This window comes from Mandrillus leucophaeus, unplaced genomic scaffold, assembly GCF_000951045.1.
Source record: "Mandrillus leucophaeus isolate KB7577 unplaced genomic scaffold, Mleu.le_1.0 Scaffold110, whole genome shotgun sequence".
Classification (NCBI taxonomy): domain Eukaryota; kingdom Metazoa; phylum Chordata; class Mammalia; order Primates; family Cercopithecidae; genus Mandrillus; species Mandrillus leucophaeus.
Window position 1 is genome coordinate 126,584 of NW_012099210.1, and position 22,009 is coordinate 148,592.

The 22,009-nt window shown below is 35.1% G+C and overlaps 1 protein-coding gene across 1 annotated transcript in view; it reads right to left on the minus strand.

Moving 5' to 3' along the window:
- Positions 1 to 22,009, minus strand: part of PSMD14 (proteasome (prosome, macropain) 26S subunit, non-ATPase, 14) — a 117,990-nt gene that overhangs the window by 4,706 nt on the left and 91,275 nt on the right. The window contains exons 9-10 of the mRNA XM_011991394.1: positions 16,388 to 16,462; positions 11,910 to 12,035 (exon numbers count right to left, since the gene is read on the minus strand). Of these exons, the coding sequence (XP_011846784.1) occupies positions 11,910 to 12,035; positions 16,388 to 16,462 (201 nt within the window). The remainder of the gene's footprint in view (positions 1 to 11,909; positions 12,036 to 16,387; positions 16,463 to 22,009) is intronic.

Genomic DNA, 22,009 nt, shown 5'->3' on the forward strand with positions numbered 1-22,009 from the left:
AATTTTGGAATTTGGCTCAAAATACCAATCCATGTAAAGAACAGTTATTAGGGAATATTGTGGAGTATTGCAAACAACAAAGATGGTAGATAGACAATGAACGATGAAGGTCAAAAAGCACTTGAAGTATTGATCTTATTTGAAAAGTTAAATAGGTATAAAAAGCGCTAATTCAAATTTTAAAAATCTTTTACATCATTTACCCACTTTACCAATTAGTTTTTCCATTCCCAATAATTAAAAGAGAGAGTTCACAAACTCTTTGAGAAGTACAGATGGTAAAAAGTACTCCCAGCCATAGATGCCATCTGGGAAATGAGGAGCAGCTGTAGATTTAGGCATATACTAAGGTTGCAAACCCCCATGACAAAAGAGTAAGCATATCTCTTCGATTCTAAGATATTCCAAATCAGATGCCTAAATATTTTCTCTATCTACCCAAGTTACCTGTATCTCATCTACCATCTGAGCAAGACCAGTTTGTCTTCATTCACAGTTCTAATCTGGCTAGTCACCAGGAAAAATGTAAGAAATGGTTGCAGCAGAAACAAATGAAATTCAGGCACAGGCAGTGTCCTCACTAGGGAACTTCTGTGTTTATGGCAACTTCTGTGATTTGGCGTCAAATTTTGCTTTTGCATTCGTGCTCTTCGGTTTACTCAACCAACAAAAAAGCACTGAAAATGTTTGTGGCTATTCACACTAGAAACGTTTTTAACAGTTTATCAACAAAGACCCCCAGATGGCTATCCCATCATGCACGGTCTGCACAGTTCTAAGAAATCCTTGGAATTTGGTCTGTTATGTGATCATAATCCCCTCCAATGTACCCCCTATCTTACAGAGGCTTTTACTAAACCCATTAACCTCATTCTCTTTTTTCTGCTAATAGTCAAGTTTCTTATATGGACAATCTGTATCTCAAATTCCATCACTTTATTTACCCTTTTACAAACACTGATGGGATCTTTGGCACTTCACTAACACTCTTAAGGATCTCCAGGAGGTCAATTCCAATGGACCTTTTTTTTTTTTTTTAACTTTCTGAACATACTTAGAGCTACTCCAACATCTGTTTTCTCTTCTATTCCCTTAGCCTTTGCTTTTGCCACCGTCACTTATTCCACATCATGCTTCTTTCACTATTCCTTTGGTTTCTTTTTCCCACATTAACATGTTAACTTTGCTCACACTAAAACATGCCATGATCCCATTTAAATATCCTTTTAATATCACCATTACAGCAATTTTTACATAAGACAGCACAAACTGCTAAAATGGCATATACTAATTTTTCACTATTAAGCAATCAACGCATAACTGCTAGTGGATTTCAAGACAATGTATTTTACTTCTTTCATGATTTTTAAAGTATTGACTATATAAACATCATGTGTTATGGGATTGAGAATAAGTTTAAAGAACTGGCTTTGATAAAACATACTTGGGAAAGCAAAATTAACAAACATTTAGCAATTAGAAAACTGAGAAGGTATAAGAGGCTTACATATGGAGACATTAAAACTAGCTTTTCTACTACCATCACTAATTAAACATCAATATAGGCATGATTTTTACAAATATTAATTTACTGAATCCTTAAAACATCTCAATAAAGAAGTTAATCTACACTTCATATGTTAATTCCAGCAAAATTTCTAACATAAAAGGAATTTTTCAAACTCTTCTTGATCTCAAGGAGCTCACATTTGGGCTTTACTTGCCCATAAATCTCAAATCATAATGCAGTGTGAAACATACAAAAAAGGAGTGTGCACAAAGCACGATAGGGACATAGGGGTTAAGTAAATGTACCTAACTTTTTCTTGTGCATCACCTGAGGAAAGAGAGGGAAAGTCAGGGTGAGAGCACAAAGAATGCATTAGGGAGTAACACATCATGTGATACTTAGTAGTAATAGGGAAAGGGAAAAAACCATGAGAGAATGGCTGGATGTGGAAGAAGAGCAAGAGAGACAAGTCCAAAGTTTCAGACCTACATGATGCCTAGAAAAATGAGTGTCAGTTATAACCTAATTGGTAGAGGGAACTGTCATGAAAAAGTAGAAAGTAAGGTAGACAATACTGCTTACTCTTGAACAGCAGCATCTGAAGTAATGAATATGTAAGTGGAAAGGTCTCAAACAGTGGAGATGATAATACATTTCAAATGAGAGGAAATGAAGAGATTTCAAAGTTGTTGGCATTGCTAAACTATGAAAACAGACTTTTAAATAAAGGTATAAAAACAGAAGAGCAGAAAGGCAAGGGTTGAATCTTGGAAATGCTCATAGCAAAGGCAGCAAAGCTAGCTAGCAAAGGCAGCAGAGTGTGTAGTTGCCAAAAAGTCAGGAGAACCATGGGACTGTATGGCCATGGAAGTAAAAAGAAGAGACTTCAGAAGTTCAAAGGTATGATGTGAAGGCAAGAGGACAAGGAAAATAACTGAAAGAGATGCGAGACTCAGTGCACTAAGAAAATAAATCACTCATCTCTTTTAACAAGCTGGAAACAGCAAATTGTCATCAGCACTGTACTCTGTCATGAAAAGGTTATGACTCTGAGAACACTGGAGGCAGGCGGAAGGAAATGATCAATGATGTAGGAGGTTATATTGTATCCAGTTAGCCTTAAGGAAGGGAGAGGGGCAAAGGGTGCCATGATAGAGAACAGCTGAAGATTAGAAAGAAAGGTGCCCCTCAGAGGACATTGCATTTCCTTAAATTTTAGTTTATATTATGTTAATATTAGTTAATAACAGTGCTTATGATTGGCCACTTAATAAAGTTACATTTTTGGTAGAAAAATACAAGTATAGCATAATTTCATTCATTTAACAAATACTTATTGAGCATCTACCATTTATCTGGCAGTGTACTAAAGATAAAATGAGACAATATCTGAATTCACAGAGCTTATAGACTAGCTGTAAAAACCAGGAAATTAAAAAGTAGTAATTAGGCTGGGCATAGTGGCTCACGACTGTAATAATCTCAGCTACCCAGGAGGCTGAAGGGGGAGCATCACTTAAGGCCAAGAGGTTGAGACCACCTTGGGAAACACATCAGGACTTTGTATCTTTATAAAAAAAAAAAAAAAAAAAAAAAAAGCCAGGCATAGTGGTGAGTGCTTGGAGTCCTAGCTACTCAGGAGGCTGAGGAAAGAGGACTGCTTGAACTCAGGAGGTCAAGACTACAGTGAGATATGATGGTATCATGCAGCCCACCTGGGCAACAGAGCAAGACCTGGTCCCTTAAAAAAAAATTAAATTCATTTGATAGAAGAACAGAGTTCTATTGGCAAATAAAGAAGGAGTAAATAGCACTCTTGGTGGTATGGTGAGGTCCTCAAAAGTGAGAAAGGGTTAAGCTGAGAATTGAATGAAAAGAAGGAGTTGGGATGGGGATATATTGGTAAGGAGTGCTTCAGTCCAGGAAGCAAGAAAAAGTATTATAAGTTAGAAGAACTGCAAATTACTCAGTATTTCAACAACATAAGAGTGATAAGAAATAAAGCTACAGAGGCACGCAGGAGCCAAATGGGGTTTGGACCTCATTCTAAGGCAATGAGAAGTCAGTCATCAAAGGCTTTTTAAAAGCAAGGTAGTGACATGAACGAATCTGCATTTTAAAAAATGAGATACATTTCACATAACATAAAATTAACCATTTTAAAGTGTATGATTCAGTCACATTTAGTGCCCCAATCACCTGTATTCCATCACCCCAAAGGAAAACCTAGTACCCATTAAGCTGTTACTTCCCCATTCCCGCCTTGCCCAAGTCCCTGGCAACCACACATCTGTTTTCTGTCTCTATGGATTAACCTAGTCTGGTTTTTTCATATAAATTGAATCATATAATATGTGGCCTTTTGCATCTGTCTTAACTTACCATGTTTTAGAGATCCATCCATGTAGTAGCATGTATCAGCACTCCATTCCTTTTTATGACTGAGTAATAGTACGTTGTCCGTATAAACCACAATTTGTTTATCCATTCATCTACTGACAGACATTTGGATTGTCTCCAACTTTAGCTAATGTGAATAGTGCTGTGAACATTCGTATACATGCTTTTTGTTTGAATACTGATTTTCAGTTCTTTTGAGTATATACTTATGAGCAGAATTGCTGGGTCATATGGGAACTGTATGTTTAACCTTTTGAGGAACCTGTTTTCAACAGTGGCTGTACCATTTTATATCTCCACTAGTAATTTCTTCATACCCTTGGCAACACTTGTTATTTTTTCATTGTTTTGATTATAGCCATTGTGGTTTTGATTTGCATTTTTCTAATGATTAATAATATTGATTGAACATCATTTTTATGTGTTTGTAACCATTTTCATATCTTCTCTGGGAAATTTCTATCCAAGTCCTTGCCTAATTTTGTACTGGATTGTCTTTTTGTTGCTGCATTGCAAGAGTTCTTTATGGTTTCTTTCTTTTTTTTTTTTTTTCCTATTTTAAATTCTTGTATACTTTCTTTTCATTTTTGTTTTGTTTTGTTTTGTTTAAAAGACAGAGCCTTTCTCTGTTGCCCAGGCTGAAGTACAGTGGTATGATCATGGCTCACTGCAGCCTTGACCTCTTGGGCCTAGGTGATCCTCCCACCTCAACATCCTGAGTAGCTGGGACCACAGGTACAGGCCACCACACCCAGCTAATTCTGTGTGTTTGTGTAGAGAGAGGGTCTCCCTATGTTGCCCAGGTCTTGAACTCCTGGGCTCAAGTGATGATCCTCTCCTGGTTTGGCCTCCCAAAGTGCTGGGCTTACAGGCATGTGCCACCACACATGCCTTTCTATTTTCTAGATATTAGACCTTTATCAGATATCTGATTTGCAAAAATGTTCTCCCACTCTGTAGGTTGTCTTTTCTCTTTTTTTAATAGTTTTCTTTGATGCATGACCAATATGCATTTTAGAAAGATCATTCTACAGAATGGAAAATAGATTTGAATGGGAAAGACTGGAGATGCAAGGAAACCAATGAGGAGGTAAGGCAATGGAAGTGGCAATGCAAAGAAGCAGATTAACTCAAGAATTTAGTCAGAATGGTTTACTGATTGAGTAGATGTGAGAAAAAGAGAGAGGAGTCAAGAATAATATTAATAACATCAGAAGTGGTTGTAGCCATCATTTTATTAAATGCCTATCATGTGCCAGATGCTTCACATATATCACAATCCTTAACCTAATTTTAGAGATAAGGAAACACAGTTCAGAAAGGCTGACTTGCCTCTAGCCAGACACGCAATAAGTAGTGAAACTGTGGCTTAAACACAGTCCTATGTATCTCCAAAGACCTCAAAGAAACATTCATGGCAATTGGGGAAATCATTACTTTTCACTGATACAACTTGAATAATAATAATAATGTCAAATGCATGATTTATTAAGTGGCCCTAAACACCATAGATGCTTCATAAAAATTTCACAGAGAATTCAATTTCAAAATGTAATTACATGAAATAGAGATGAACAATAAAGATCATACATGTATGTGCACACATGCTTGTGTGTGTGTACGTGTGCATGTAAGAGAAACTGTAGTTAAGGTTGTTGGAAAACATTTCTATGGCAGAATCTGATAGTCACCTTCCTAATGTCCATCTTCCCCTTCTTCTGTAACATAACCCTGATTTTACTACAGGTATCAATGATCCCAGCTAAAATACCACATTGCATAAACTTTCTTGCAGCTAGTTGTGTCCATTTAACTACGTCCTGCCAAATGAGATATACAGTTGACCCTTGAACAAATGGGGATGAGGGTTATGGGGGCTAACCCATCACAGGTGAGAATCTGTGTGTCACTTAACTATTAATAGCCTACTGTTGACTGAAAGCCTTACTGATAATATAAACAGTTAACACATATTTTGTATGTTATATACATTATATACTATATTGTTACAACAATGTAAGCTAGAGAAAAGAATATGTTATTTGGAAAAGTGTAGGGAAAAGAAAATACATTTACAGTACCATACTTATTTATCAATACAATAAGTTTACATTATCTGTTTACAAGGTGAATTACCTGTCTGAAATGGCAGGCAACAGCAGCTGGGGACCTCAATCTATAGTACATATCAAGCAATTCAACCTTCTCAACTGAGCATGGGGCCATGTACAACTGTGTTTGTATGTATACGTTTTGACAATTTTTTATTTTATAATAGATTAGTGTATAGTTTATGGTAGCAAATGATAAAACAGACTAGTGTCTCCTATATTTTATGCATTTGTGACATGCCTTTTTTTTTTTTTTCCAATATTTCTGGGTTGCCAGGTGCTGTGGCTCATGCCTGTAATCCCAGCACTTTGGGAGGCCAAGGCAGGCAGACTGCTGGAGCCCAGGAGTTCAAGACCAGCCTAGGCAAATAGTGAAACCCCATCTCTACAAAAAATTAGCTAGGCATGATGGCACATGCCTGTAGTCCCAGCTACTCGGGGGACTGAGGCAGGAGGATTGCGTGAGACCAAGTGGTGGAAGCTACAGTGAACCATGATCATGCTATTGCACTCCAGACTGAGTGACAGAGTGAGACCTTGTCTTTAATAATAATAATAATAATAATAATAATAATAATAATTCTGGGCTATGCAGTTTGTCTGAGGTGTTTTTCAAATTGTTGTACATCTCAAAAAAAATTCTAGTATATTTATGAGAAAAATCCATGTATATATTTGAATCTATACAGTTCAAATCCATATAGTTCCAGGGTCGGCTGTAATCAGGAGTGCTGTGTGGAACTTATGCAAAGGATCCTGAAAGGAAACTGATTTATCCCCCTTTTGCCCTTTCTTCTCTTCCTGTTGCATGAAACTTAGATGAGATGGCTGAAGCTATCGCAATCACAAGGAATCATGAGGTGACCTAAAGGAAGAAGGCCAACACAAGGAAAGTAGAGCAGAAAGACAGAATGAACTTGGGTCTCTAATGTCTTTGAAGTTTTATATTGGCCTTGAAATACGAGACATACCTTTCTACCTTGTTTAAGCCATTGTTATTTTGAGCTAACACAACCTTACATATAAGTATTACTTGCTTAAAGCAAAAACTGAAAATAATTCAGGCATTACATAAAGTATAGAGTCTCCTGCCTCACACATACTGCTACCAACACAATATGTTGACATATATGCAAGATAGAGATACTTTTGAAAAAGGGAGAGAAGATAACGTGATAGGAATTATTTTCACATTGTTATACAATTTAATTTTGTACATCTAACAGCAGATTGTAGATATTTCTCTAAGTTAGTTTTTGTGAAATTTTATTTTTCATAATAAATCCTCTACAGAGAACATGTTGTTTAAAGAGTTATATGCACTTAAAACTGAAAGATGGCCTCCAAAAATGTTCTATCAATTACTTTCCCACTACTGCTATATTTTCCTAAAAAATTCTTTTTTATTTAAAAAGAAAAAAAAAATTTCTACTTATTTTAACTTTTTTTTGACTACTTAAAAAGGCTATAACTTTTCCATGTTTATATACCATTTGTCTTTTTTTTCAGTGAGTTTTCTCTTTTGCTCAACTTATTTAAAAAAAAATATTTTATAGGCCAAGGCTACAAATTGGGTACAGTGTATACTGCTCAAGGGATGGGTGCACCAAAATCTCACAAATCGGCATTAAAGAACTTACTCATGGAACCAAACATCACTTGTTCCTCAGTAACTTACAGAAATAAAAAACAAAAATAAAATAAATATTTTATAGGAATTCTCTGAGTATTATGCATTTTTGGGTACTAGCTCACTCTGTGTTATAGGTAAAAATATTTTCTCCCATTCTGACTCATAACAAACAATAAATGCTAGTTGTTATTTTATGAAGATAAACTTTAACGTCACGTTATCAAATTTTTCAAAGCTCACATTAATATTCTTACTAGAATTATAGTAACTTTTGGGAAGCCTGACAGCAGCTTTACAATACTAAGTCTTCCCATTTGGAAACATGGTATGTCCCAATTTATTTACAAATGTTTTTCGTTTTCTTCACATAAGTCATACACACTTACACATTTACATTTCTTGTGATGGTTAATTCCTGAATATTTTATAATTTTAGATGCTACTGTAACTGATTTGCCTATTTTTCGACTGTTTTCAGTTTATATAACTGTGTTTACCAATTATATAATTCTTGATTAAAACAGTTCTAAGAGTTTTCTAAGTTTATTCTCTTAGATTTTTATGTTTGATTGCAAACACATTCTATCACATCCAAATAATAATAATCTTACCTCTTTTCCCCAATATTTATATCTGTTGTTTTTATCATATTGTACTACCAAATGAGATATCTGCATTTAGTATAGCTACTGTATTAAACCAAATGTAATTGTATATTTACATATTTCATATGTAAGCATATAAAAGAAATATTCAAACTTTCTTTCAGGTTACTAAGTAGGTCAATATTTCCACCTGAACAGTAAAGTGTCAGATCTCAGAATTTATAGCGCTACATGCTTGGGGAAAAAAAAGGTAAATTTTTGTTTCTATGCTATTCTTAAAATGTTCTTCGCAATTCATTTTTTCACCTGCACATTCATTTACAAGTATGTAATCAAACATTATCAAAATTTAAAAAAAAATAGCAGATGCATCTTGGCATGAATAAATTAGGAGACTTGGAAAAACAGAACTGTGGGTGTTGTGGTTCAGTAATTAGAAAAAATCAAATGACTAATAATAATCAAGCAGAATTTGTGTGGAATTCAGACTTGAAACTGAAAACTTGCGACATAAGAATTTAATTATTTTCTAACCTTCTTTTACTTTAGGACCTAACTGGCATCCAACAGTAATTACCTTAGCTTAAAACACCAACCAATTAAAAAGAATACTATGAAGAATTGGTAGCATGGGCCTTTCTTTTTATATTTTAAGTGTTACTAAAAAAACCCACCGTATTTCTTTCAATCACAGAGGGAATTACATTCCCAAATTTGGACTCTTTCATATCACAGCTTACACATTGTTTTCATTTTATAACCAAACCTTACAAGTTTTTGAGTACTACAGAGATTTTTTAAAACTGTAAAATAGGAAAAACTTCTGTAGATGGGCAGCAGTAACCATAAATAGGTTATTTCCTGGCAGTGGTACCAATACAAATTTACTTAAACGTGTAATGTTACAGAGAAATGAAAACCATTCCTACAGTCTGCTGAATAATTACTTAAGTCATAACTTTTTTACTTATAAAAGGTTAACTATTTAAAATATGGTAAGTGATTTATTTCTCTTTATCTAATCTCCACAGCATGAAAACATACACTAGAAAGATAAGAAATATTTTCCCTATGATCTAGCACTAATGGGGATTTCCAGTTGAAACACTATAATCAGGGCATACTTTTCAAAGCCAACCCTAATTCTGCTGGGATTTCATTTGCATGGGCCCATCAACTTTATTTTAAAGCTTAGTTCTCTCAAAAGTCTTCTTGTTACACTTGGTAAATTTTATACACTGTCTCTTGGATAAAATATATTTTTAAGATGTATTTATTTTTAAAAGGGAAATATTACGTTTTGGTGTAATAACTAACAACAATCTTAACTATGATCCTGAAATCTTGAGCTCTAGCCCTTACCATTAATTCCTAGTCCCACATTTCTAATTGCTTCCTTAAAAATAAACTCTTTACCTCCTTCCTCAATCCTTCTACTTGTACCTAAATTGAAAATGCTAGTGGTACTACCATACTACTGGTCACCCAGGCAGGAAACTTTGAATTCCTCTTTGATTCCTCCTCCTGCTTTTACTTCGTCTATCCAACCAGTACCATGCTTTATTTATTTGCCTATTGATACCTCCATTCCCACTGCTACCATGGTAATAATACAGACTCTTCGTATCTTTTGTTTGGGTAGTAGCAAGCTCCTCTCAAACAGACTCTCCATTTCAAATCTTCTCTTACAGCATTCCTTCTATACTGTTGTGAAATTATGTTTCTAAAGTCAGGTTCTAAGCATATCATGCCTCTGATCAAAAATAACTCTCAGGCCAGGCACGGTGGCTCACTCCTGTAATCCCAGCACTTTGGGAGGCCAAGGCGGGTCGATAACCTGAGGTCAGGAGTTTGAGACCAGTCATGGACAACATGGTGAAACTCCGTCTCTACTAAAAGATATAAAAATTAGCCAGGTGTTGCAGCGGGCACCTGTAATCCCAGCTACTTGGGAGGCTGAGGCAGAATAATCTCTTGAACCCAGGAGACAGATGTTGCAGTGAGCCGAGATCGCACCACTATACTCCTCAAAAAAACCTCTTATCCTGGCATCCCAAGTGCTGTTATTTGACTTCAAAAACTTTTTAAAACTTAATTCCCCACTGTTCACCCTCAGGTACTATGCATACTAGCCAAGCATATTGTTTCCTAAACATGTCCTGTGTGTTGTTTTCTCCCCAACACCTCCCCACCCACCCTGCTCCACCCAAACCTCATATTCCTGGTAACCACAATTCTACTCTCTACTTCCATGAGTTCAACTTTTTTAGATTTCACATATAAGTGAGATGATGTGGTACTTGGCTTTCAATACCTGGCTTATTTCACTTAAAATAATGCCTTTCAGGTTTATCCATGTTGTCATAAATGACAGGATTTCCTTTTTTTAATGGCTGAATAGTATTCCATTGTATGTATATCTATATACCACATCTTCTTTATTCCTCTGTTGATTGACACTTGGGTTGACTCCATATCTTGGGTACTATGAATAATGCTCCAATGAACATGGGAGTATATACATCTCTTCAACATACTGATTTCATTTCCTTTGGATGTGCAACCAGTGGTGGGATTGCGGGATCTGTTCTATGCCTTTTCTATCTCCTAGCCCTTGCCTGTGATGTTTATTTTGCCTAGGGTAACATTTCTTTGTATGTTCAAGCCTTATTTATGCTTTAAGGCCTAGTTCGATTGTTGTTTATCTGTAAGACAGCAACCTGAATGTTGGCCAGCTTCAAAGTCAGAGCCTCTGAACTCCTACAGGGCTTCCCATGGTCTTCTCTATGGTAGTATTTCCTAATGTCTAATTTCAAGAGTATACAAATCTCCTGGAGAACTTGTTAAAGTGTAGATTTTGAGCCAGTAGGTCTGAAAGTCTGCATTTCTAACAAGATCCTAGGTGATGCTGATACAGCTGGTCTGTGGACAATCTGAATATGAAGGTGTTATGGTACAGACTGATTTTTAACTAATGTGCTGATTATTTAGAAGCTTGTCTAACTGTTCCTGTTTTCCTATAAATAAAGCAAGGATTCATTTTTTTACTATAACTTGTATAAGAGATGTTCAATAAATATTTGTTAATGTAACATTGCATAATGTATAAATGTGTATTTTCAGATTGCAGGTTTTCAACCCATTAATGAGTTGCAATCTATATGTATACATGTATGATATGCCTGGCACATTCGATTTTTAATAAATAATTATTAAATGAAAAATAGAAACATTCATAATATAAATTATACACAGCAAGTAGTAAGTGCTGTTAATCGTTATCTATATCCCCTTACTCCCTGTCCCCTTCAAGAAAAACATACCTTAAATAATGAAGAGATTTCAAATATGCAACTGTATTACATGGTCTTCAACAGGAGTTGAAAAACTATAGCCCATGGGACAAATCTGGCTAGCTGCTTGTTTTAATAGAACCCAAACACATTCATTCCTTTACATATTGTGTAAGGCTGCCTTTGCATTACAAAGGCAAGGGTGAGTAGTTGCAGACCAGATGAACTGCTAAGCAAATATTTACTATTTTATTTACAAAAAAGGTTTCTCTATTTTTAATTACTTATACAATGCTTGGCATCTAATCATATGTATTCCAAAGATTATAAAGAACAAATGGTGGAAGTAACTTTTACCTTATTGTAATTCTTGGCTAATTCTAACATCTCTTTTACCACTGATTCATTGTGTTTACAGTGTTCACTGTAGTCCTGAAGTGTCAAACCTTCCATCCAACTCTTCTTATGCAAATTTAGCAACATCTAAAAAATAAAGAAAAAGTAATTATTTTTCTGCCTTGAGGATACCCCCTTCATTGTCTAGAGAAAAAAAAATTTTTTTTTGACTTAATGATTTAAATTTAACTTTATTAATGCAAATAAACTCCAATTAGAATGCTCCTGTATTTATATTAATATAACTTAAGGAGTACTCCAACACCAAGGCCTTTGCATTTGCTGTCCTTCTACCTAGAAGGCTATTCTCATCTTTGCATAACTTGCCTTCCTCTCTTCCTTATAGATAGATGTCTTCCCTAACAATACTATACCTAAAATAGTCGCACTACACTACCTTAAACAAAATCAAAATCTTTCTTCCCTTAACCTGCTGTATTACTTGTATAACGCTTACAAAGACCTGAAATTTTTGTTTACTTGTTTACTGCATTTCTCTCCTACTAAAGGGAAATCAAGAAGGCAGGGATTTTGCCCTATTCATTTCAAGACCACTAGGGTCTATATTCTAGAACAATATCTAATAGTAGCTCAATAAACATCTGATGAATGAATGACATTCATATTAATATTACACAAAGTATCTCTAATTTTTCATATAGCCTAGCTTTTCAATGCCAAGGTAACGAGATAAATGCCCTATTTACTGAGTGACCTTGTGTCAATCTTTCTGATCCTCAGTTTAGAGATCTATGAATTAAGGGCTTGTATTAGGTAATCTCAAAGTTTCCTTCACATTCTGGTATTCCATCTATAACTTCCTTATTGTCAGGATGAAAAGCCATGAAGCTGAGAATAAAAGATTTATCTAGGCTGGGCACAGTGGCTCATGCCTGTAATCCCAGCACTTTGGGAAGTCAAGGCGGGCGAATCAGTTGAGGTCAGCAATTCAAGACCAGCCTGGTTAAAATGGTGAAAGCCCCACACCGGGTCCTATTGTGGGGAGGGGGAAGAGGGGAAGGATAGCATTAGGAGATATACCTAATGTAAATGACGAGTTAATGGGTGCAGCACACCAACATGGCACATGTATACATATGTAACAAACCTGCACGTTGTGCACATGTACCCTAGAACTTAAAGTATAATTAAAAAAAAAAAAAAAAAAAAGGCGTTCTTGAACCACAAACAACAGCATGAGCCATCTGTGCCTTAAGGACATGCTCCTGCTGCAGATAACTAGCCAAGCCCATCCCTTTATTTTAGCCCATCCCTTCATCTCCTATAAGGGATACTTTTAGTTAATCGAACATCTGTAGAAACAATGCTAATGACTGGCTTGCTGTTAATAAATACGTGGGCAAATCTCTGTTCATGACTCTCAGCTCTGAAGGCTGTGAGACCCCTGATCTCCCACTTCATACCTCTAAAACAAACAAACCAAAAAAAATGGTGAAAGCCCGTCGCTACTAAAAACACAAAAATTAGCTGGGTGTGGTGGCACACGCCTGTAATCTCAGCTACTTGGGAGGCTGAGGCAGAAGAATCACTTGGACCCGGGAGACGGAGGTTGCAGTGAGCTGAGATCACGCCACTACACTCCAGCCTGGGTGACAGAGTGAGTGAGACTCCAAAAAAAAAAAAAAAAAAAAAAAAACTCATGTGCAATCACACCAGCAAATTGGGGTTGGACCCTATATTAGTGATCATGAAACTAAACACCTTAGTTCAACGTTTCTCAAATTGGACTTACAATTCTGAGTACTTATTCTTAGAAGTTTTTAAGTTTTCAAGTTTATATTTTAAGACAGTTTTTCTTAAAGTCCTACCCTACAAATTTTCTTCAATTGAGGACTATCATTAAATAAGTTTTCCCTTTGGATGATTCACAAAACTGTGAAAAGTAAAAGAAAAAAAATGATGGCTAGAAAATGATTGTTGTTTTGTCAATAGAACCGTTATACTTTAAATGAGATCCCTGACCCATGAGAATCTGAAGATGTACTTGGAGATATATGAGGGTTTAGTTTAGAAAAATTATCCTACTTGCTTAGAAGTTTACAGCCATTTGTGGTACAAATTTTATCGTATATTGGAAAATAAGCTGCCTGTCAAAATCACCTATAAGGCTTTTCAAGATACAAAACTCCTCCATTCCCTTCCTTTGGTTCCAAAGGCACTAATTCTCCCATTTTCTTACTATGGCTCCAGGGGCAAAGAGAGTATGCCAAAAAAAACTAGGAAAACCCTCCACAGATGATTTCAGTTTCTTTGATTGCTTCCTAGCTTCTCCACTGATACCATTCTAGAAAATACATGTTTGAGAAATGTGGATGCTGCTACAACTACCTATGCTATATAGCCACCTATAATTAAGTGTTGAGACTTAAGATTTCCCTACCACTTCAAAAGCAAACAAAGACAGTTCCCAAGGAGCAGCAGGATATTCCTATCATACCTGGACAAGGATTCCCTTGAGACCCTCAAGTAAGGCTTGGGGTTAAATATACAAGTTGTCTGGATAAGAGTAAAGGCAGAGCTTTTGTTACCAAGAAGGCAGTTTAACAGCTAAACTGGGCTATTAAGAACATAAACATAACATTAAGTAATTTATGTAAGTGCTTATATATTTGCTGTTTATGCCAAGGAAAATGGCTAAGTTTATGAGATACTCCCCCAAAAAAGAGAAAGAAAAAATTGATGTAATTAGCTAGACATTTCCGAATAGATGGGTATCAGATAGCAGTCTGATAAAATATTTATATTCTGAATGAATTTTGTCTGTACCTGAGTGGTGCCATTTTTCACAGCCTGTACTCATTCCATGTAAAATTAAAAATAAGTGTTAAAAATATACTTAATCAACTAAATCTATCACAGCAGAAGTAAACTGTGGTACACAGGCAGGAATTAGAAGACAGCTTTATAGGATCCCCTCAGGCCAAGGGGGAAGTAGTCCCCCACTCCCCTCGCTCATTACACGCTCAAGCACTGGGCTCTTCAGATGAGTTTATAAGTGGATTTCACCTTTTAAAACTCTAGTTTATCAAACTTAAAAAAAACAAAATTAGAATTCTTATTTCAAAGAAAATCTTATATTGCATACCCTCCCCCCCCAGTATATAGATTAGATTAAAAATGGACGTGATCTGGTTGAAAGAGGGGGTAAACGTGGAGAGCCCAGCTCACTCCATCCGCCACTTGCCATGTACCAGAATCCCCGTCTAAGACACCTTGGTGAGAAACAGTTTGGACTAGATAGAATGATCTTATTTGCTACTGATTACTTATCACTTTCAGACTTGAGAGTGGTCTCACTAACCAAAACTTACTGGCTATCAATCAACAGTAAACTCAGTGTTCTTTTAAAAAATGCTTTTAACTTTCTCAGAGAGAAATACAAGAAACTAATTAGGTGGATGACTAATTGTAATAGTAAAGAGGGGGAAAGTGGTTCAGATTGTAATATCAAAAAACAACAGGCAGAGTTAAATACTTGGCATTAGTTGAGAGAAAAACTATACTAGAAATAATCCTAAAATAGTAGAAACAAATGAGAATGCTAATTCATCAAAATGTCAGGTAATGTTAAAAACTAATCAAACTTGAAAACTGGTATAAAATGGGATAAGAATCTAGTACAAATTATCTGAAAACCCTATAACTGTTTCTCTTTGACTCACTTTTAGTTTTCCTTAGAGTAAACATGGTATGTTTTCTAAAAGCACTAGGCTGGGTGCAATGGCTCATGCTAATGATCCCAGCACTTTAGAAGGCTGAGGTGAGAGGATCACTTGAGCACAGGAGTTCAAGACCAACCTGAGCAACAAAGCAAGAGTCCGTTTCTACCTCCCACCCACCACCCAAAAAACAGCCAGGTGTGGTGGTGCATACCGATAGTCCCAGCTACTCGTGAGGCTGTAGAGTGAGGATCCCTTGAACCTAAAAGTTTGAGACTGCAGCGTGCCATGATCACACCATTGCACTGAAGTCTGGGAGACAGAACAAGACCCTCTCTCTTAAAATAAACAATCAAAAAGCATGACACAACTGCAATTTAAGTCATTCCTCTCAAATTTATAGAGCAATATATTTACTAATTTAATTACAAAAAGCCTTTTTCTTGAAGAAGATAAGTTAATCAGAAAATCACAGAACTAAAAGAAATATTTTTATGATTTATCATAAAACCAAAGTGGAGTGTTTGATTTATTTCCTACTTCCTCTCCCACTTCAGCACCTACCAATAAGGTAAAATGTGTTTTTAAATAGTCCAATAAAATATTCCTTTATTTTGTGCTGCAATTCATCAATAATGGAATAATATTTGGAAACACTGAAAGAGGTCAAAAATTCAAATTTAAATCACATTCCAGGTAATAGTTTAAATGGTTTGAAAAAGACTTTTTTCCTCCTATAAGATAAAAATTCAAACTTACCTTCTGTTCCAGTTCATTTTTCCGATAGTTAATAGTAATGGAGTAATAATGTCTGTTTAGTCCATGAATTAATGCCTATATAGATAAATGATTTTAAAAAGGACAAATTACTATTTTTCACCTAATAAAAATGTTTGAAACTGTTGATATTCTTACATAATACCTGTACCATCCTCTAATAAAGGCATTTTATTTTAAGTAAATTAAGACAAAATTAAAGTATTTTTCTTAGCTATAAGTTTAAACCTAAGGTTTAGAGGAATGGGTTACACATTCTTCAAGGCATGATATGGAGGAGCACAAATTAAGCAGTTTCAGTAGCCTTGCTCAGTCAGAGATAAGGTTTGATCTTATTGTAAGCTAAGTTTATAAATCATTCATAATTTATTAAATCTAACTTTATGATATCTAGGGGGCTCATGGGTATTTCAAATGAAAAGCCTAAAAAGCTACAATAACACAACTGTTTCTTTACCCACATTAATCTGGAGTTCCCCTTTTCCTCATTCAGTTATGATTGATTCAGATAATTATGTTATGCATGTCTCCAAATTAACAATGTGGATTTTGGTCTTTACTGGGTCTGTCTAGCTAATGCTCTTATCCAGTGACATGCAGTCTCACTAACCAGAATTTTTTTCACCTCACTCTATTTCCAAGGTGAACAGTCCAATCATAATAAAATCTTAAGCTAACGGCATGGCTTTGTTAAGAAACAATAATCCTGGATGTCCTGAAATCAAATCACAACTGCCCCCATATCTAAGTCTAACAACATCAAGTGTTCAAATGAGGTTCAATAGTATTGTGGTGGACCTAAAGGACCCTCTGGCAGCCTAGAAAAACATGAAAGTACAGAAATACACCTTTAGGGATATTTTTAACAAGTATAAAAACAAAAAGGACTTTGGAGTTAACCCTCAGGAATCTAAAGACAAAAGCTAACCAAAATAATCACCACTTCTCTAACTAATGGACTTTTACAATGTAGGTCTTAAGATGTCACCGAGGTAGAGGAAGAAGGGGTAAAAAAGAGAACATTTAATGAGCAGCTAGTATCTGCTTTACACATTAAATCTTCTAATCTTCACAGTACTGTAAGGTAGGGCAATTCAATTTGTATTTTGACAGATGAAAATAAAATGCAGCATTAGGCTCAGTGGCTCAAGCCTGTAATCCCAGCACTGGATCACTTAAGCCCAAGAGTTCAAGACCAGCCTGGACAACATAGCAAGACCCCATCTCTATAAAAAAACAAAAACAACAAAAAAGAAAGAAAATAAGACACAAATAGTAATTTGTCCAAGTTTATAGCTAGTGAAAGGCTAGATGGGGATCTGAACCTAGGTCATTCTTATTCCATAGCCTATGTTCTTTCTAACATACTATGCTACAATACATGTCAGGAAATTCTTGGATTAAGTCTGTGTACTTTAAGGATCAGGATGAAACAAAGCATTATGTTAATTTTTAAGCTTTGCTAGCAAAAATCACTCCAATGAGTATGAAAATATTTTAGATGAGCACTTTAACAATAGATTCTTATTTTACCAATGTCTGTTATAAAAGTGAGCTATGAAATTCCATAGGAAGCAGTGACTGATTGTAAAGTACCAAGGGTATATATTAAATCCTTATTCATTTCAATAATCATCGGGAGCAATGAATTAAATTTTAGTGCATAAAAATGCTATTCTGTACAGACCAAAAAGTAGAAGTGATCAGGGCTTCCTTTAATCTGTGCTATTTGTGTACATTAGGAGATGAATCATCCTGGTAGAGAATTAGAAAAAGGTGCTCAGTCCTCTAAGCAGACATAGTCTGGCTGCAGACAGTGGAGCTTGAGCTGGAAGCTCCCTCATCCAAGCGTGTTTGCGCAATGCACTCACTAATTGCACAACCCTACATGGTGGTCATAAAGCTAGTAACTGTTATAGCCAATACATACAGAAGCCAGTTGATGGACCCACAGATACTAGGCCCTATATTTTTGAGACTATCAAAATCAGATAGTCTCATTTTGACAGTCATGGTTCATGATAGTGACTCATGGGTTCCTGATAGTGACCACCAGCATGTGAGCTGATGGTTGTTATCAGACTTTTATCCCTATTACTTGAAAATCAATTTTTTAGATAAAAGCAATAAAACTAACACAGACAGCAAGAAAGATCAGCAGGTATAACAATAACAAAACAATGGTAAGTTTAAATCAAATGATATCCTCAAGTAGTCTTTCAATTTCACTTACTCACCTGCTGTGGTGCCTCCAGTGCCTTCCTCCCAAATCATAAGTCAACCAGCCATGTCCTTTTTGGGTTCATGTAGAACTACACACGACCAACTGACTTATGATTTTACCTCTATGCACTCACTGCTGTGGAAAAGCAGGCGCATTATAAAACACACAGTTTACGAATTATATATAAGCTATTCATGGGTTCCTGATAAGTTTTTAAAGTTTTCATGCTCCTTAAAAAGGTGTGCTTGGATCTAAAGACAAATTTGTTTGCCTTTATTTTATATTGATAAACTGAAAATATGGTGGTAACTGATATCCTTTAAATCACGTTCTAAAAGGAAGCTTTCTGAATATAAATAGAATAACTGAAAAGAAACAAAATGTGTTTTGTGGTTCCCTCTAGAGTGGAGAACTGAGTTGCAGAAGGCGAAAGAGGAAGGGAGAGTTTTTGCTAAATGACTTTGTACTTTAAATTTTTTTTAACTGTATATATATATTATCTGTGCCAAAATTAATTAATTAAATTTCCAACGATAATATAAAAGAATGAAGCAATCTGGTTATGAGTACTAGTTCCTGCATTACCTCACTGGGCAACCTGGGCAACTCACCTTTATGGGCCTCAGGTTTCCTCATGTACGAAATGATTACAATGGCTCCTTTCTAGTGCAATTGTTTTATAACTTATATGTTCAGTAATTACTGATACAGTGTTTTCCAAATAGCTTAACTCTATTAAACAATGCAACTGTACTCAACACTATACTTAGAGGCTCTTAGCCTTAGCACATGCATCTATGCATCAATATTTACTAAATTTCCATTAGACTGACTACCAATCTTCAAATTTACTGTGACACTTAAGAATCCAAAATGTCACTGAACAGTTTATAATGGAATAGTTTAAAAAATTTAGTCACTAAAATAAATGCTTGTTAACTCTCAATTCTAAACATTTGACAGTAACAGACAAATGTTCCAAGTGCAAAATAATATACATTATCATATATTAATATAAAAGCCTACAGTACAGGCATTATACTTTCTCCTCTCTATGAAGATTATTAGTGGCTTCTATTATATAAAACATGAAAGTGAAAATAACCTTTGTCTCTTAGCTTATTTCAACACTGTCAATTAGTACTTTAAAAAGAACATTTTCTAAAAGCAATGTATGTTTCACTGAACAAAAATTTAAGAAATATGGGCAAGGAAAGACAAAAAAATCTCACAATTCTACCATCCAAAGGTAACCAATGCTAATATCCTGGTATAAAATATACAGGCACCATCTATAAAATACACGCTTGCAGAATGGAGAACTGATATATTCTGCTGTATAATCTTTTTCTTACTTAACATATTTGAACTTTTCCCAAATTATTAAATAGCCGTCTACAATGAATCATAATTTTTCTCTACTACTTTAAGTATAATAGTAAAAAAAAAATCTGTTAGAAAATCATTAGTGACCACCAGCATGTGAGCTGATGGTTGTTATCAGACTTTTATCCCTACTACTTGAAAGCTGGTTTAAGAGCAAGGCCCCTCTTAACACCAGCTAATTTCCCCTTCAAAATAAAAGGCATGGCATTTCTGAAAGGCTTCTGATCCCAGAGTTAAATATTCTGCTAACATAAAGTAAAATTCATTACAGATATTACCATTCCCTTCAGGCTCTTCTGGGTTGTTTTCTAGCTTGTCTTAGAAAAATAAGAAAGTACATTAAGGTGTGGCTTTGTTCTGTGACTTGTTGGCTTGGTCCCATTTGTGTGTTTTAGTATTGAAATTGTCTTAAAACTGTAGAGCACCCAGATAGATGTCATTCTGATGGGCGCTATATAAACTGTGAAATAAATATATTTAGAAGTTCTAATTGGAAGGCAAAACAAACTAAAATGAAAGGAAAAATAATGATGCTGTAGTTGTTATATACACATGTTGTTTAACACAGGTTTGGAACCTGCTTTATAAGGTGCACTTTAAATTACAGGCTGTAAAGTAAGATTAAAAAATACAAACTGGACTGGTATTAAAAAAACACATTATTAATATTGATTACAGTCGATTTTTAAGGTTAAAAAGCAGTGCTTTAATTTTAAAAAAGAAATCTGCAACAGGTGGTGAGTGAGTTGCAATTAGTAAAAACTTCTGGCAGAAACATACCATGTAGTAATCACAATGATCTTGGCTTGTGAGATGCTACTTAACCTTTTGCAAAAAATAATGAAGCAGTATGATGCTACTGGAGTTTATAAAAAAAGGTCATTATCACAGGCTAAACAGGTCCAATAATATATTCTCTTGGAACATGCAAGTACGGGCTTGTCTGTACCCAGTCAAAACCACTGGTAGCTTATTTCATACTCATTATACTTTGCAGTTTTCCTTGACTTGCAATTTTTTTTTTTTCCAAATCACACCTCAATCCTTTAAAACAAAACACTTCACTTTGATGAAGATTTCGGAAGAGTGACTGCCGCAAAATTAAGCATTTAAAAGTATAAAGTTATCAAAGTGTAACTAAGGCTTAACCATGGTTAACTGTCAAAGCCATAACTCCCCAAAGACAACCTCATGACAGAGCAAGGTTTCAGAAGGGAGCAGCAATAACTACTAAAATGTCTTTGTTTTATGTATTCTACTTAACCAAACGTGGTATTTCTGCCCATTTAATTAATCTTTAGAGAAGTAATTAACTAGATAGCCACAGACTGTGGTGCATTTAAAAACACATTTAAAATAATTTTTGCAGACAATACAGATTTGTATAAAAACAACATGGCATGTGAATGATACAAAGAAAACAATCACTCAAGAGGATATTAAGTGTCTGAATATCGGTAACTGCAATTAATGGTAACTGATTATCACAATAAAAAACAAGATATAAACTCTCATCACAAGTAACACATGGAGGTCTTTTATAGGGTTTATTTTAAAGGTGGGTTTTTTAAAAAAGAAAATTTTAAGTATATTTAAGAATTATTTCTAGGGATATCTTAAAATATACAGCAATTTCTCCATTGTTTTCTGCTATGAAAAATACCTACTAATCAAGCAATGATAATAGTTATGTCCTTCACCTGAAACTCCTATTGGTCCTTCTCTATAATGTTAACCATGCAAAGCCAGAATGCTTTCAAGATAAAGGATCTACTATGCTCCCAAAAAGGGTGTCCTCAAATATGATAGGAAAATTTAAAGACCCCATTAAAAATTGACTCACACATGAGCAAATCTAACTTTTACGGTATTTCTACAATTCTCTTTTAAAACAAAAGAAAAATTAATGTGCAAGCAAATTAAAATACTAAGAATTAGAACTTAAAAAGACTACTTATAGCAGGCTTTTAAAATGTAAAACAGAGTTTTAACAC